General features: G+C 39.6%; 1 protein-coding gene across 1 annotated transcript in view; it reads left to right on the top strand.

Annotated features, from left to right (window-relative positions):
* Window positions 1-16,562, top strand: part of ENTHD1 (ENTH domain containing 1) — a 92,128-nt gene that overhangs the window by 26,965 nt on the left and 48,601 nt on the right. The window contains exon 4 of the mRNA XM_019960162.2: window positions 9,352-9,467. Coding sequence (XP_019815721.2) covers window positions 9,352-9,467 — 116 coding nt within the window. The remainder of the gene's footprint in view (window positions 1-9,351; window positions 9,468-16,562) is intronic.

Raw genomic sequence — 16,562 nt, 5'->3', positions numbered from 1 at the left:
AAACAAGCCTGTACAACTGTGTTATCTTAGCGTATGACCGAGGTGGTGTTTCACATGGTGGGGGGAGGATGAACTGCTTAACAGTACCAGGACATTCATTTATCCATGCTGGGAAAAGTATAATTAGGTCTCTGTCTCATATTGTGCACAAGAATGTGTGTGTGTGTGTGTGTGTGTGTATGTTAGTCACTCAGTCCTGTCTGACTCTATGCAACCCCATGCACTGTAGCCCACCAGGCTCCTTTGTCCATGGGATTCTCCAGGCAAGAATACTGGAGTGGGTTTCCATTCCCTTCTTCAGGGGATCTTCCCGAACCCAGGGATCAAACCCAGGTCTCTCACATTTCGGGCAGATTCTTTACCATCTGAGCCACCAGGGAAGCCCACACAAGAATGCATCCTGGAGGAATTAAGGACTTAAAGGTGAAAAAGCAAAACTTCAGAATGTTTAGAAGAAAATATAGAATATCTTTTCCACATTGGAATAGGGAAGGATTTCTTAAACCAAGAAAAGCGCAAACTATTAAATACTATTTTTTAAAGTATTTGTAAATTTGACTACTGTGGTAGGCAGAATTCTGTGAATAGACCTCAATGACCCTTACCTTTGTTGAACCCCCTCTTTTTTTTTTTTTTTTTTTTTGAAATGTTATTTTTATTTTTATTTATTTATTTTTTTTTTTTGGTTTTAATTTTATTTTATTTTTAAACTTTACATAATTGTATTAGTTTTGCCAAACATCAAAATGAATCCACCACAGGTATACATGTGTTCCCCATCCTGAACCCTCCTCCCTCCTCCCTCCCCATACCATCCCTCTGGATCGTCCCAGTGCACCAGCCCCAAGCATCCAGTATCGTGCATCGAACCTGGACTGGCAACTCGTTTCTTACATGATATTTTACATGTTACAATGTCATTCTCCCAAATCTTCCCACCCTCTCCCTCTCCCACAGAGTCCATAAGACTGTTCTATACATCAGTGTCTCTTTTGCTGTCTCATACACAGGGTTATTGTTACCATCTTTCTAAATTCCATATATATGCGTTAGAATACTGTATTTATGTTTTTCCTTCTGGCTTACTTCACTCTGTATAATAGGCTCCAGTTTCATCCACCTCTTTTGAATGTAAGGATAACCTGTGAATTATGATGAATTATCACTCCCATGATTATGTTACATTATATGTCAAAAAAGGGAGTATTCAGGTGGGCTTAATCTAATCACATGAACCCCTTATAAGCAGAATTTTCTCTCACTCAATGATCCCCCACCTTTTTGGCCCCGGGGACCAGTTCTGTGGAAGGCAGTTTTCCATGGGGAGGGGATGGTTCAGGCAGTAGTGGGTGATGGAGAGCAACGGGGAGTGGCAGCTAAATTCCATGGGGAGGGGATGGTTCAGGCAGTAGTGGGTGATGGAGAGCAGTGGGGAGTGGCAGCTAAATTCCATGGGGAGGGGATGGTTCAGGCAGTAGTGGGTGATGGAGAGCAGTGGGGAGTGGCAGCTAAATTCCATGGGGAGGGGATGGTTCAGGCAGTAGTGGGTGATGGAGAGCAACGGGGAGTGGCAGCTAAAGCTTCACTAGCTTACTCACCTCCTGCTGTGCAGCCTGTTCCTAACAGAGCAGGGGTTAGGGCACCCTGCTCTTGCTGGTGTTAGAAGAAAAAGTCGGACAGGTTCCAAGATTGAGAAGGATTTGATGCACCCTTTCTGGCTTGAAGATGTGCACGCTCAGCCACTCAGTTGTGTCCAGCTCTTTGTGACTCCCCTGGACTGTAGCCTGCCAGGCTCCTCTGTCCGTGATACTTCCCAGGCAAGAATACTGGAGTGGGTTGCCATTTCATACTCCAGTGGATCTTCCCTATCCGGGGACTGAACCTGCATCTCCTGCATTGGCAGATAGCAGTTTACCACTGCTCCACATGGGAAGTTTGAAGATGTAGTGATAAGCAGTGTAGGTGGCTTCTAGAAACTGTCCCTCTGAAGCATTTGTCCTGAGTAAATACAGTAGTAAAGTGAAATCACAGAGGTGGTGTCTGTAGTGGATGCTGTGGTGTTTCCCAGATTCCTGCTTCAAAATCAAGGCACTTATTCCGTCAGCTGCTGGGGGAGCTGGCGCAAGAGGGGTCTCGGCTGAGTTCTCTTCAAACTCCCTACAACTGAAGAAAACCTTTCTGCCTAAAGTTCTGCCCCATCCCTAAAAGAACCTACTTTCAATGACTTGTGGATATGGGCCAGCCACCTTGCTTCAAGGCAGGACAACTGTGAAGGGCTGTTCCAGCCCCAGAGCTCCCAGGAGGATTGGCCAAGAGCTCTGTTGCAAGCGCACTGCAGTTCAGTTTCTCCCTTGGCCCAGGCCTGCCTCCTTCCCTACTCTAGATGTGGTTTCTGAGAGTGTTTCCTAATGAATCCCCCTCATACAAATCTGAGTCTCAAAGTCTTGTTTCCTGGGGAACCCAACCTACAGCAGTGACTTTGCCTCGAGACTCAGGATATAGGACAATGATATGTACATAAATGAGGAAAGAATTATAAAGCAAAATGTTAACAATTGGCGGCTCTGGATGAGAAGTCTTTGTACTATTCTTGCATCTTTTCTATCAGTCTGCTCCATGATATTAAAATTGTTAAGGTTCCAAACTCGTGATAATCTTAATCACCATGAGGCTTTGAAACCTTATCAGTTCTTCATTTTCTATGATTGATGCACTTGTTCATTTTTAAAAGTTAATTTTGGGGGCTCCCCTGGTGGTCCAGTGGTTAAGAATCTGCCTTGCAATGCAAAGGACACAGGTTCAATCCCTGGTCCAGGAAGATCCCACATGCCAAGGAGTAACTTAGCCCATGTGCCACAACTACTGAGCCAGTGCTCCAGAGCCCACCAGCCGCAACTACTGAGCCTCCGCACTGGAGCCACTGAAGCCTTCACACCTACAGCCTGTGCTCTGCAACAAGAGAAGCCACTGCAGTGAGAAGCCAGAGTGCTGCATCAAAGAGTAGCCCTTGCTCACCACAACTAGAGGAAGCCCGTGAGCAGCAACAAAAACCCACCACAGCCAAAAATGCTAATAATAATTAAATCATATTTTTAAAAGTTAAGTTTGTTAGGTAAGTGACTTAGTTTACTTCAATTACACCTAAAAGGACACTATTAATACATAGCCAAAGTGTCTATTAGATGCTAAATAATACATAGAACAATTTGTGCACTCACGGAGCATTTCAACTCCAAAATGCGCAGTGGCGTTGTCACTGTCTGATAGTTTGAACATCAGTTTGATATCTTATCTGAGAAGTATCACAAGCTTCACCAGTTCTGCTTTGTGTTATTATCTGAGTGATACAGGCTCAATGAGATCTATAGCTTCTCTCTAGATTGTTTCTGCCAAGTAACTACAGCCTCGGTATCTAAGCGCTCATCTTTGAATGACTCAATAGCATCACTTCCTGCAACATCTTGACTTTTTCCTTTGAGGTTTCTCATTCACATACTGGTCCTCCTTGGCTGTGACTTCACAGTCTCAATTCATAAATAGCTTGTGATATACAAGGTACTTCATTTCCACTAGGGAGCTAAATGTGTGCTGTGTGTTCTCCCCCTCTACTTGATTGTGAAAACCCAGAAAGCAATGTTGTGTAATCACCTAATTTAATTAAACACACTTCACTGGCAATGTTGTGCTGATACTAAAAAAAAAAAAATCTAAATGGATTTCTGTAGACTCACTGTATTCTGCCTGCCTTCTTGCCCCATAAGATTATTTAATATACATGCAAGGAGTATGTCAAGGCTGTATTTTGACATGCTGCTTACTTAACTTATATGCAGAGTACATCATGTGAAATACTGGGCTGGAAGACACACAAGCTGGAATCAAAATTGCCAGGAGAAAATACCAACAACCTCAGATATGCAAATGATATCACTCTAATGGCAGAAACTGCAGAGGAGCTAAAGAGCTTCTTGATGAAAGTGAAGGAGGAGAGTGAAAAAGCTGGCTTAAAACTCAACGTTCAAAAATGAACGTTCATCACTTCGTGGGAAATAATGATGGGGAAAAAGTGGAAACAGTGACAGATTTTATTTTCTTGGGCTCCAAAATCACTGTGGATGGTGACTGCAGCCACAAAATTAAAAGACACTTGCTCCTTGGAAGAAAACTTAGGACAAACCTAGATAGCATGTTAAAAAGCAGAGACATCCCTTTGCCGACAAAGTCTGTATAGTCAAAGCTATGGTTTTTAAAGTAGTCATGTACAGATGTGAGAGCTGGACCATAAAGAAGGCTGAGTGCCACCAAAGAATTGATGCTTTCAAATTGCGGTGATGGAGAAGACACTTGAGAGTCCCTTGAACTGCTTGCTAGGAGATCAAAGGAAATCAACCCTGACTATTCACTGGAAGGCCTGATGTTGAAGCTAAAGCTCCCAATACTTTGGCCACCTGATACAAAGAACCAACTCATTGGAAAAGACCCTGATGCTGGGATAGATTGAGGGCAGGAGGAGAAGGGGGTGACATAGGATGAGATGGTTGGATGACATCACTGACTCAGTGAACATGAGTTTGAGCAAACTCTGGGAGACAGTGAAGGACAGAGAAGCCTGGCATGCTGCAGTCCATGGGATTGCAAAGAGTTGGTCACAACTGAGCAACTGAACTACAACAACTTCTGGGATGTCTAAAACTTAAGTCCATATCATTTCAAGGATAATAAGTTGCTGAATGCTCAAAGACTGATAGTATAGATCTTCATTAAATCACTTGAAAGTCCATAGATGATCTAAACCTCAAATTACTGCTGTTTGCCAGGATTAGTTATAGAATCTCTAAGTCCAAAATAAGCTCATTTTAATGATTAATTTTTGGATAAAGTTATAAGAAAATGAAAAGTTAGAGCCATAAATGCAAAATTTGTGTTCTTCAGCATCTTTGGCTTATACCATACTTGCTCCTTTTGCCTATGGAGTTCCTTCTGCTTGGAATCATTTCTCCTCTGTATTTATCAGAATCCTAGCTGTCCATCAAAGCCTTGTTCAAATTTTCCTTCCAGTTTGAGGCTCTTTCTGATTACTCTGGGGCACACTGATTATTTTTTCCTTAGAATATCTATTCATTGTTGTTGTTGTTCAGTCCCTGAGTCATGTCTGACTCTTTGTGACCTCGTGCACTGCAGCACGCCAGACTTCCCTGTCCTTCACTATCCCCCTGCGTTTGCTCAAAGTAATGTCCCCCAAGTCAGTGATGCCATCCAACCATCTCATCCTCTGTTGTCCCCTTCTCCTCTTGCCCTCAATCTTTCCCACCATCAGGGTCTTTTCCAGTGAAAGTTATTTTAAGAAAGTTTGGCCTGTAATTGTTTTCCTCTAATTGTTTCCTATAAGTCCGTATTTTAGACTTACCTCACTAGTCAGTCTGTAAACATTTTGAAGGCAAAAATCAGGCTATTTTTCTTGTATAACTCTTAAAATGATTTTGAAAAATTATATACCCCCTTAAATATTTTTAATTGACATGTGAAATTCTGTCTTAGCTATAGCAAATGCAAAGGATATAATTCAAAATATTGACTTTAAAGACAAGAAAACAATCAGAAGTGTTTCATGAGTTTTTTAAGAGCATCTAAAGGAATATAGACAATGCACCCCACTCCAGTACTCTTGCCTGGAAAATCCCATGGACGGAGGAGCCTGGTGGGCTGCAGTCCATAGGGTCGCTAAGAGTCGGACAGGACTGAGTGACATCACTTTCACTTTTCACTTTCATGCATTGGAGAAGGAAATGGCAACCCACTCCAGTGTTCTTGCCTGGAGAATCCCAGGGACGGGGGAGCCTGGTGGGCTGCCGTCTATGGGGTCGCACAGAGTCGGACACGACTGAAGCGACTTAGCAGCAGCAAAGGAATATAGATACTATTGTGATTGATATCTGTAATCGTTCATTTTAAAAAAATGCATGGTCTTCTTTGTTAGAAATTTTGTATCATTCTCTTTTCTCCTTGAAGTCATATTTCTATTTCACATCTCACAGAATTTTTCCTAACAGAAAGTATGCTTATGCTTGAAAGCCTTCTCTACGTGAAATATGTATATAAATTGTGATTATTTTTCTAAATTGTCTGCAACCAGAGGCTTTAAGTGGAAAAATAGTCCCTTTAGATTGACTTATCATTGTAATTATTTTTAGTACACAGTCAATCACAACCACATAAATGTATTATACATTTTTATAAATACTTATTAAACATAAAGAATAAAATTTTATTGGAAGGACATGTTTTTTATGAACTACATGAAACTGTTCATTTACCACATGTGAATATTACTTATTGCTTGAAATAAACAAGGTTCAATGAAAATTCTGTTTCTGTTTTACATTTTTATAGATATAAATGCTGAGAAGACTTGTTCACATAAAATTGTCGGTGGGAATAGAAGGTGTTTTATTATAGCAGTGTCAATCAATTCTATGATTTCTTTCCAAGTAATATGCCCAGAATTATACAGTGATTTATTATAAAAATGTTTTCCATCACTTGTCAACTGTTAACATGATTAGGTCTTTCTTCATTGTTGAAAGCAAAGGATTGGAAACAGCCTACTTAGGAAAAGACTTGTTAAACAGTCACTGGGAGCAATTTATGTTCTCAATTTCTGGGAATAATACCAAAAAACTTTCGCTAAAATGTATCAAATGACTATCAATTATACTGGTTACACATTAAGGTAACCCAATATACTCAGAATGTGTGGGAAAAATAAAAACACTAATTGCAATGTACCTGTCAACACAAATGTTTCTGAGAAATGATTCTTTGTGTGTGTCATATGCTTTAAATGAATTTTCATCAAATCTTCAGAACTGCAGGTTTGTTTCATTCAATTACTGGAAAATATTTATCATATTTACATAGTTTACAAAGCTGGTCCTCATTGTCAAAACAACCAGTCAAATCAGATTTAAACTTCCTTTCAGGAAAACATTTTACTTTATTTAAATACACATGGAAACAGCCATCACTGGTTGTATTAACACTCTCAAAGCTAAGGCACAAAGCCTTGCCCAAGCGTGTTGCATTGGTGGAACTCCCCTTAGGGCTTCCCTCATAGCTCAATCGGTAAAGATTCTGACTGCAATGCAGGAGATCCAGGTTTGATCCCTGGGTCGGGAAAATCCTCTGGAGAAGGAAATGGGAAGCCACCCCAGTATTCTTGCCTGGAGAATCCTATGGACAGAAGAGCCTGGCAGGCTCCAGTCCATGGGGTCATATGAGTCAGACACGGCTTAGTGACGACACCACCACCACCACAAAGGCTTGCCCTGAGTGTGTTGCGCTGGTGGAATGAGGTGCTTCTATGCCCGATGATTTCTTTGCTCTTCTCTTCTGGGACTCTTCCCCAGGAATGACGCATTCTTTGACAGTACCAGGGGGTGGGAAGCAAGAGGACACTGTCCTGCTTCTCCATACTGTGATACATCTGAGTACCACACATCCTGGTGTGGCCCCAAAGGCCCGTGACTTATGCCATGCTTTCTGAGAGAAAGAAATACGTGTAAGACGGGACAAACTTTGAAGCTGTGCTTTGGGTTTTTCATGCCTTGAAGAAAAGAAGCTTCCCTACACCAGTCTTTTTTACTATTGTTTGGTGCCTCGGAGATTCTTATTCTTGTAGCTGAAGGGAAGATGCTCCATAATTAGGTGGGTGAAGAAAATGTCTTTCTTTGTAAAGTGGGAGAAAATTGATTATGAAAGGAGGAGGAAAAGAACTAGCCAGATGCTTCTGCATAGCTGCATTCTCAGGCAGGTCAGTTTTTGGTAAGAATATATACAAAACTTGCGGATCTGAAAGTTACATCCTTTATAGCTGTCTTAAGTGAAGAGGAACTAAAAAGCCTCTTGATGAAAGTGAAAGTGGAGAATGAAAAAGTTGGCTTAAACCTCAGCATTCAGAAAACGAAGGTCATGGCATCCGGTCCCATCACTTCATGGGAAATAGATGAGGAAACAGTGGAAACAGTGTCAGACTTTATTTTTCTGGGCTCCAAAATCACTGCAGATGGTGACTGCAGCCATGAAAATAAAAGACGCTTACTCCTTGGAAGGAAAGTTATGACCAACCTAGATAGCATAATCAAAAGCAGAGACATTACTTTGCCAACAAAGGCCCATCTAGTCAAGGCTATGGTTTTTCCTGTGGTCATGTATGGATGTGAGAGTTGGACTGTGAAGAAGGCTGAGTGCTGAAGAATTGATGGTTTTGAACTGTGGTGTTGGAGAAGACTCTTGAGAGTCCCTTGGACTGCAAGGAGCTCCAACCAGTCCATTCTGAAGGAGATCAGCCCTGGGATTTCTTTGGAAGGAATGATGCTGAAGCTGAAACTCCAGTACTTAGGCCACCTCATGTGAAGAGTTGACTCATTGGAAAAGGCTCTGATGCTAGGAGGGATTGGGGGCAGGAGGAGAAGGGGACGACAGAGGAATAGATGGCTGAATGGCATCACTGATTCAATGGACGTGAGTCTGGGTGAACTCCAGGAGTTGGTGATGGACAGGGAGGCCTGGCGTGCTGGGGTCGCAAAGAGTCGGACACGACTGAGCGACTGAACTGAACTGAACTGATGCCCACCTAACCCTTGGGAAGTCTTTAAATACCCCCTGAAGTGTGTATACTACTTTGAAGATAGATTCTTAGACTTTTTGTGGTGCCCAATAACATGCTGGGATATAGTTGATTCTAATACTTTCATTTACATAGTACTTAACATAGGAAGGAAAGTGATACTGACTACAAAAATCATTAAATTCAGCAAATAGATATAAACAAAAATAGCTTATCTTCATTGGCATGTTCTTTTTCTTTAAATTTTTCAAATAAAAAATTTGTTTAAAGTTTCTTTTTCTCAAAAAACCTGTATATTTCTGATTACTTTTGCCTAGAACACATGAAATTCACACCATAGTAATAAAGTTCTTTTAAGTATTAAAATAATTATAGATGTTACTCCTGCTTTGCTAGAATTTCATTTGAGTAATTTTCACATTTTCAAACTCTGTTTTCTATATTATACCTTATTTTTTAAATGATTCAAATAATAAAACTGTAAAATAGAATCATTGATGGGAGAAAGGGCTAGAAATGAAGCTGTATTTTTAAAATCTGTCCAAACTTGTCAGTTATGATAAAGGGATATATTAAATGATTAATACTCATTGGTTACCACTGGCGCATAATGTTTTGTAGACAAAATGGATCGTCAGAAGTGATTAACTGAAAAATTGTGAGCCAGTGTGAAAACATGACTACTTTTTTGTCAAAGTAAAATCTTAGCTTTATGTTGTTGACAGAAAACACTTCCAAGGCAGGACAGAAACAAGAGCAGTGTCAAGACATGGAGGTGCCCAGTGGAACTGTCTTGTCCCAGGAAACACCCATCAAGATTAATGCTTGGAAATCGACAGAGGTGAGTCGTCACCGTGGTTTCCTATTGCTGCTCTAACAAGTTCCCAGAAGCCTAGTGCCTTAAGTCAACACAAAAGTGGCATTTGACAGTCCTGTAGGTTAGAAGTCTGACCCAGGGATCACTGGGCTAGAATCCAGGTGTCTACAGGGCTGTATTTCTTTCTGGAGCCCTGAAGGGAAATTTTGTTTTCTTTCTTTTTCGAGCCTCAGGGAAGAGAAACTATCTTCCTTTAACTTTGCTTTTGATACCTTCTGTTATTCAAAATTTTATTAACAAAGTTTTCCTTTATACTTTGTGTCTTAAAAAATCTTAAGAAAAAAATTTTTTATCCTAATATAAGAAAAGTCTCTTATTTTTTCTTCTAAATGAAAGTGAAAGTTGCTCAGTTGTGTCTGACTCATTGTGACTCCCATGGACTACATAGTGCATGGAATTCTCTAGACCAGAATACTGGAGTGAGTAGCCTTTCCCTTCCCCAGGGGATCTTCCCAACCCAAAGATCGAACCCAGGTCTCCTGCCTGGCAGGCGGATTCTTTACCAGCTGAGCCACAAGGGAAGCACTTTATGCACTCTAGAATTTTACTATATAGTGTTAAGATAGGGGTCTTATTTTATTTTATTTGCACGCCCTGTGGGTAAGCAAGGGCTTCCCAGGTGGCTGTCTTGTAAAGAATCCGCCTGCCAATGCAGGAGACACAGGTTTGATCCCTGGATTGGGAAGATCCTCTGGAGGAGGAAATGGCAACCCACTTCAGTATTGTTGCCTGGAAAATCCCATGGACAGAGGAGGTTGGCAGGCTACAGTCCATGGGGCTGCAGAGTCAGACATGACTAAGCAACAGAGCATGCACTCATGGATAAATAATATTGAATTTATCAAAGAGTCCATCTTCCTCTATTCATGTAAACATTTTTTATTGTGAAGTAATTATAGACTTATAGGATGTTGCAGAAATAGTACAGAGGCCCAAGTACATTTCACCCAGCTTTCCAGCAACAGTTTTAAATTTTAGTGAAGTCCAGGTTATCAATTTTTTACTTTATGGATCATGCTTTTGGTGTTGTATCTTAGAGCTCTTTGTCTATCCCAAGATCATGTAGGTTTTATCCTCTGTTTTCTTCTAAAAGCTTTATAGTTTCATGTTTTACATTTATATCTCTGATCTATTTTGGTTTAATTTTTGTGTAAGGTGTGAAGTATAGTTGAGATAAAAAAAAAAAAAAACATTTTTCTCTACTGATATCCAATTGTTTCAACACCATTGTTGAAAAGACTGAAATTTTACTCTAAGTGTTTAAGTGTAGATTTTCCTTATCTCTCTTCTTTCTCACCCTGCGAGACTCTCCAATGGACAATCTCTCACCTCTATTTAATTCTGAGACAGTTATCTCTGGTTCAAATATTTCCTACTGTTTATTTTTATTTTTCTCTCTTTCTTGAGCTCTTCTTATCTGAATATTAGTAATTCTATTTCTACCTTCATATCTCTTCAGTTTTCTTTATAAACTCAATTTAATGGTTTCTTTTTTCTTCATGTAGAGTTTCTCAGTCTGATCTTCCAGTTTGATATTTGTTCTCGGCGAATCCATTCCACTGTTTATCCTGACTGTGTTCTCTGTTTCCACATTCTGTTTTTACATTTGATATTTAATGTTTCTATTTCATTCTTTTTATTGTGTTTATTCCTGTTACATATTGCTTATCCCTTTATTTATTTTAGTTTGTATACTGACTTTAAGTTCTTGGTCCATCTTTTCTAATATCTATACTTTGACAAAACCTGTAATTCAGTGTTTTTTTAAAATCGTTTTGGTCCTCAAATGACTGTTAACCCCTCGAGATTATGGCTGCTTTGTCTAGGACTGCTAGAGGTCAGACCTTAGTCCGTGTCAGCTCTGTCAACTTAAGTGAGATGGGGGAGAAGTGGACTGCAGGATGGAGAACATGTCCTTCCCCTCCCCTCTCCGTCCAAGAATACCAGAGTTAATCATTGCTCATTCTGAGGATCAGTGCCTCGGATTAGGTCTGTATCCTTAGCACCCCAAGAAGCAGCTTTAAAGGGAGGTACTCCAGTGGTAAACCACCTGCCCCAGGGGATTGGAAGAGGAAGGGTGAAGAAGTGTCTTCTCAAGCCTGCCTGCTCAGTCCCACGGATTCTTCTCACCTGCTCAGGGTTTCTGCACTCACTGGAGGCACTCCCTTCAGAGGACAGCCCCTTTCTTTCACTCATGTCAGAGATACTCCAGATCCAGTCTCCAGACCAAGGGATACTGTGGCTCAGTTGCTGGTGAAGTTTAGTCTGTGTCCTCTCGAACCCACTTGTGTAATACTTTGAGAAGCCAGAGTCCAAGGCCATGACTGATGCCAGGTTAATTATTTCAGGTTCCTTTGTAAGTAGGGGAGCCCAATGCCCAGGCATCATTTTAAGCAGTCAGCCCATGTTCAGCACTCCTGTCCTCGATGATCATTTTAAATCTGTATTTACCCCTCTGGAACTGACCCTCTGGTTTTTTCTCTCTTTCTCTCTCTCTTTTTTTTTTTTTTTTTCACTCAAAGATCCACAGCTTCAACCTCCTCACTGTCATGTGTTTGCATTCATGCTCTCATCTGTGAAGATGTTCGTCTTGTCCTTTAGCATGATGATGCCTTTAATTCTCACACTTTTCTCTTTTCTTTTCCGTTGCTCTGTGTTTGGAGAACACATATCCCTGCAGTATGATCAAGTAGAACCATTTTGACTGGAAATCTGTTCCAGTCAAGGCCCTATGAAATTGTCTCATTCGTTCGTTTTTCTGTTTTATGTATTTCTCCTACTAGAAAGAAAGGTCCGTTTCTAGAGCTTTGGAGACTTTTCTGGTCCATTATTGAATCCTCAGTTGCCCACTTTGTGTTAATGAAAATGAAGTGCATGAATGAGGAGACAGTCAATGTTAGTGCCCTTCCCCTCTTTTCCTGTGATAGAGGCTTGTTCGGCCTCCTGCTCTGAGTGCTTCATTCAGGATTTTGCTGGAGGTCTTATGAGGGGGTTGGAACTATTTCCTAGTCTTCTGTTCCCAGCCTTTTCCCCCTAGCCACTAGGTATCGGATTTACCTGATTTTCTAGTAGCTCAGAAAAGTGCATAGGATTAAAATTCCACTGTATCTTAATTGCAAAGTAGCCCACAGATTGAAAATCTATAGGTTATTTTCAAAGTTATGAGGTTAAGTCAAAATGATTTTAAAATTTGCCATCAGTTTATTTGCTGCTGCTGGCTTTTAAGGGAGAGAATAGACTTGAATAATCTTATATGCTATGGAGTCTCACAAAGACATAAAATGTCACCTACTGGGTTTTTTTTTTTTTTTTTTTTAATATCAGTCTTTAAATTCTCATCATTATTATTTTTTCTTTAGAGGAATCCACTGTAATTGATTTACATCATTTCACATCTTATATCCATGAGCAGAAAATGGTGCCCATCTCTCGAAGTTTAAAGCTAGATTTTCCTTTTTCAAAGCATGACTATGTCAGAACACTCTTCCGTCATCCCATTGACAAACATTGCTGTTATTACTGTCAAGAATACTTGATGCAATCCAGCATGTCCTCTTCAGTAATCTTCTCTTGTAGCAGAAGACAAAACCTACCAAGATGAATAGTAAATCTAATTGTTGTTGCCAAATGTCCTGCATCTACATTAAAATTCTCATGTTCTTAATACAGAATGAGAAAGAAATGATATTGTTGATTGCTTTGGCAGAATGAGGGGTACTTAAAAAATCTTTTAAAAACTTTTAATAGCAACTTCTTTAACTATTCTCTTTCTACAAATGCAAAAATGATCTAAAAGCAGTAAGTAAAATTCTGAACAGAATAGGACTTTCAAAACCGAATAGTACTTGCCTCTGATACATTCAAAACTAGAGAAAGCCTTTAAATTTATGACACTTAGACATGGATGAGTTCTGTCTTTGCATACTGTCCAGAATTTTTATTATTAAATTTGCTAATTAGTAAGGCTATTTGTAGCTTTTCATCAGCTCAAAAGACCTTCCTCTTTTCCTACTTGAGAAGATCCAACAATGAGGTTATGATTTTTTTGGCTCTCAGTTGTTTCCATAGCAACAGTTAGGGATGCTATAAATTGGTTCACACAAAATTAAAGCTGACCAAAGCCTTCAGTGTAGTTCTGAGTTACTAAATCGCTAGTGACAGAAGAAAAATGTTTATTTCTTACTGCCTCTGTTTATTATTTATTAAGTGAAGAGTAAACAATTTTTATTCTTGAGTCTATTAACATATATCATTTATGATATTTGCAAAAATTTGAACATGTCAAAGCTGTTAGAGAAATGAACATTATACTTATTCTAATTATGTTAATTCATCTTCCTTTTACCTCTTTTTTGCATCTTTGCTTTGTGCTTAAAAGTCATTTGTTTCCATTTTTATATTTTTATTCTTTTTAAATTAGAAAATACTGAGAAAAGTTTAAACAATATAAAAGGGTAAGAACTTATTTATCTTATGTTGTATTCTTGATGTATAAATTAATCTTAATTTATTTAACCCATCCCTGTTGGTAATCATTTTGGGATTTTTTTAATGTTTTTGTCTATTAAAAGCAGTGTTGCAATAACAACCTTGTACATGCATTTTTATGATGCTGTCCCAAAAGTGGAATTGCTGAAAGGTTATATTTATTTTTAGTTTTGAAAAGTACTGCCAAATTGTCCTCCCAAAAGTTGCACCACTTTATATCCACCAAAAGTGTATCCCCTCATCTTTGTATATACTGAGTATTATCAAATTTCTACATCTTTGTCAATCTAAAAGGTAGAAAAATCTTGTTTAAATTTCTTTTATCTTAATTGTAAGTTTGAACAACTTACCACGTGTTTATTGGGCTTTGTGTTTCTTTTTATTTATTTATTAATTCATGTCTTTTGCCCATTTTTCCACTTGGTTTCTATCTTTTTCTTTATCAGTTACTAGAGCTATTTGTCTGTTAAATATTTAACCCATTATCTGGTCCTTTATCTAATCATTTTTAGTTTTCACTTGATTTTTTAAAATTTATTTATTTTTAATTGGAGGATAATTGCTTTACAGTGTTGTGTTGGTTTCTGCCATACATCAACATGAACCAGCCATAGGTACAATGGCCCCTACCTCTTGAACCTCCCTCCCACCTCCCATCCCATCCTAGCCCTCTACGTTGTCACAGAGTACCGGATTTGAGCTCCCTGCATCATACAGCAAATTCCCACTAGCTCTCTATTTTACATATGGTAAAATATGGGCCATAAAGAAAGCTGAGCACTGAAGAATTGATGCTTTTGAACTGTGGTGTTGGAGAAGACTCTTGAGAGTCCCCTGGACTGCAAGGTGATCCATCCAGTCCATCCTAAAGGAAATCAGTCCTGAATATTCATTGGAAGGACTGATGCTGAAGCTGAAACTCCAATACTTTGGCCACCTGATGCAAAGAGCTGACTCATTGGAAAAGACCCTGATGCTGGGAAAGATTGAGGGCAGGAGGAGAAGGGGACAACAGAGAATGAGATGGTTGGATGGCATCACCGACTCAATGGACATGAGTTTGAGTAAACTCTAGGAGTTGGTGATAGACAGGGAAGCCTGATGTGCTGGAATTCATGGGGTCGCCAAGAGTCAGACACGACTGAGCGACTGAACTGAACTGAATGTATATGTTTCAGTGCTGCTCTCCCAATTCATCCCATCCTCTTCTTCTCATTGTGTTCACAACTTTGCTCACTATGTCTGCATTTCCACCACTGCCCTGCATGGAGATTCATCAGCACCACTTTTCTGAATTCCATATACATGCGTTAATATACAATATTTGTTTTTTTCTTTCTGTCCTATTTCACTTTGTATAATAGGCTCTAGGTTTATCCACCTCATTAGAACTGACTCAAATGCATTCTTTCTTATGGCTGAGTAATATTCCATTATATATGTACAACTTCTTTATCCATTTATCTGTCAATGGAAACCTAGGCTGCTACCATGTTCTAGCTATTGTAAATAGTGCTGTGATGAACATTGGGATATAAGTGTCTTTTTCAATTCTTGTTTCCTCAGGGTATGTGCCCAGTAGTGGAACTGCTGGGTCATATGGTAGTTTTATTTCTAGTTTTTTAAGGAATCTCCATACTGTTCTCCATAGAGGCTTTATCAATTTACATTCCCACCAACAGAGCAAGAGGTCCCCTTTTCTCCACACCCGCTCCAGCATTTATTGTTTGTAGATTTTTTGATAATGGCCCCTCTGACTGGTGTGAGGTGATACCTCATTGTAGTTTTGATTTACTTTTATCTAATAATGAGTGATGTTGAGCATCTTTTCATGTGTTTATTGGCCATCTGTATGTCTTCTTCGGAGAAATGTCGGTTTAGGTCTTTGCCCCTTTTTTCACTGGGCTGTTTGTTTTCCTGATGTTGAGCTGTATGAGCTGCTTATATTAATGTATTCTGTAGATTAATCCTTTGTCATTCATTTGATTTTTTACTTTATTTATGGCTTTTTTTTTTTTTGCCTTTTAAAAATAAAAACACATTATCCACCACCCACCCCCACCCCACCCATGTTTCGCCTTTACTGTCATACTGCTACCACATTCCACTTCTAACGTCAGAGACATGGGTTTTCTATACTTCAGGGAATTCTCTGACAGCTGGATGGCCTACAATTTAATCTATTTCTGATGCTTTCTCCTGGAGACAGCATCAGATCCCACAGGCTAAGGGCTCAGTCCACAGCACTTCTTCCCCCCGCCTCCGCTTCAGATCCAATTGCAGGTCCCAGGTTGGCACCCATACTTTTGGCTGGCCGCTATAAATCCACGTCCCAGTGACCCCTTCCTGGGGTTCGATCATTTGATAAAACAGCTTTTAGCAGTATTTGCTTACATAGTCCGGGAAAGTTACATTTATCGGTTTATTATATAATAAAGAACATATAAAGAACACAAATGAACAGGCAGATGAAGAAATATGTAAGCTGAGATTGAAAAATGCACCCAAAGCCATTTTGTGTGCAGGAGCTTCTGTAGCCACGGAATTGGGTGTACCAGTCTCCCAGCATGC

Source organism: Bos indicus, chromosome 5 (assembly GCF_029378745.1).
Source record: "Bos indicus isolate NIAB-ARS_2022 breed Sahiwal x Tharparkar chromosome 5, NIAB-ARS_B.indTharparkar_mat_pri_1.0, whole genome shotgun sequence".
Classification (NCBI taxonomy): Eukaryota; Metazoa; Chordata; class Mammalia; order Artiodactyla; family Bovidae; genus Bos; species Bos indicus.
Note: the sequence above shows the minus strand (reverse complement) of the source record. Positions and strands in the feature narration are given on the sequence as shown.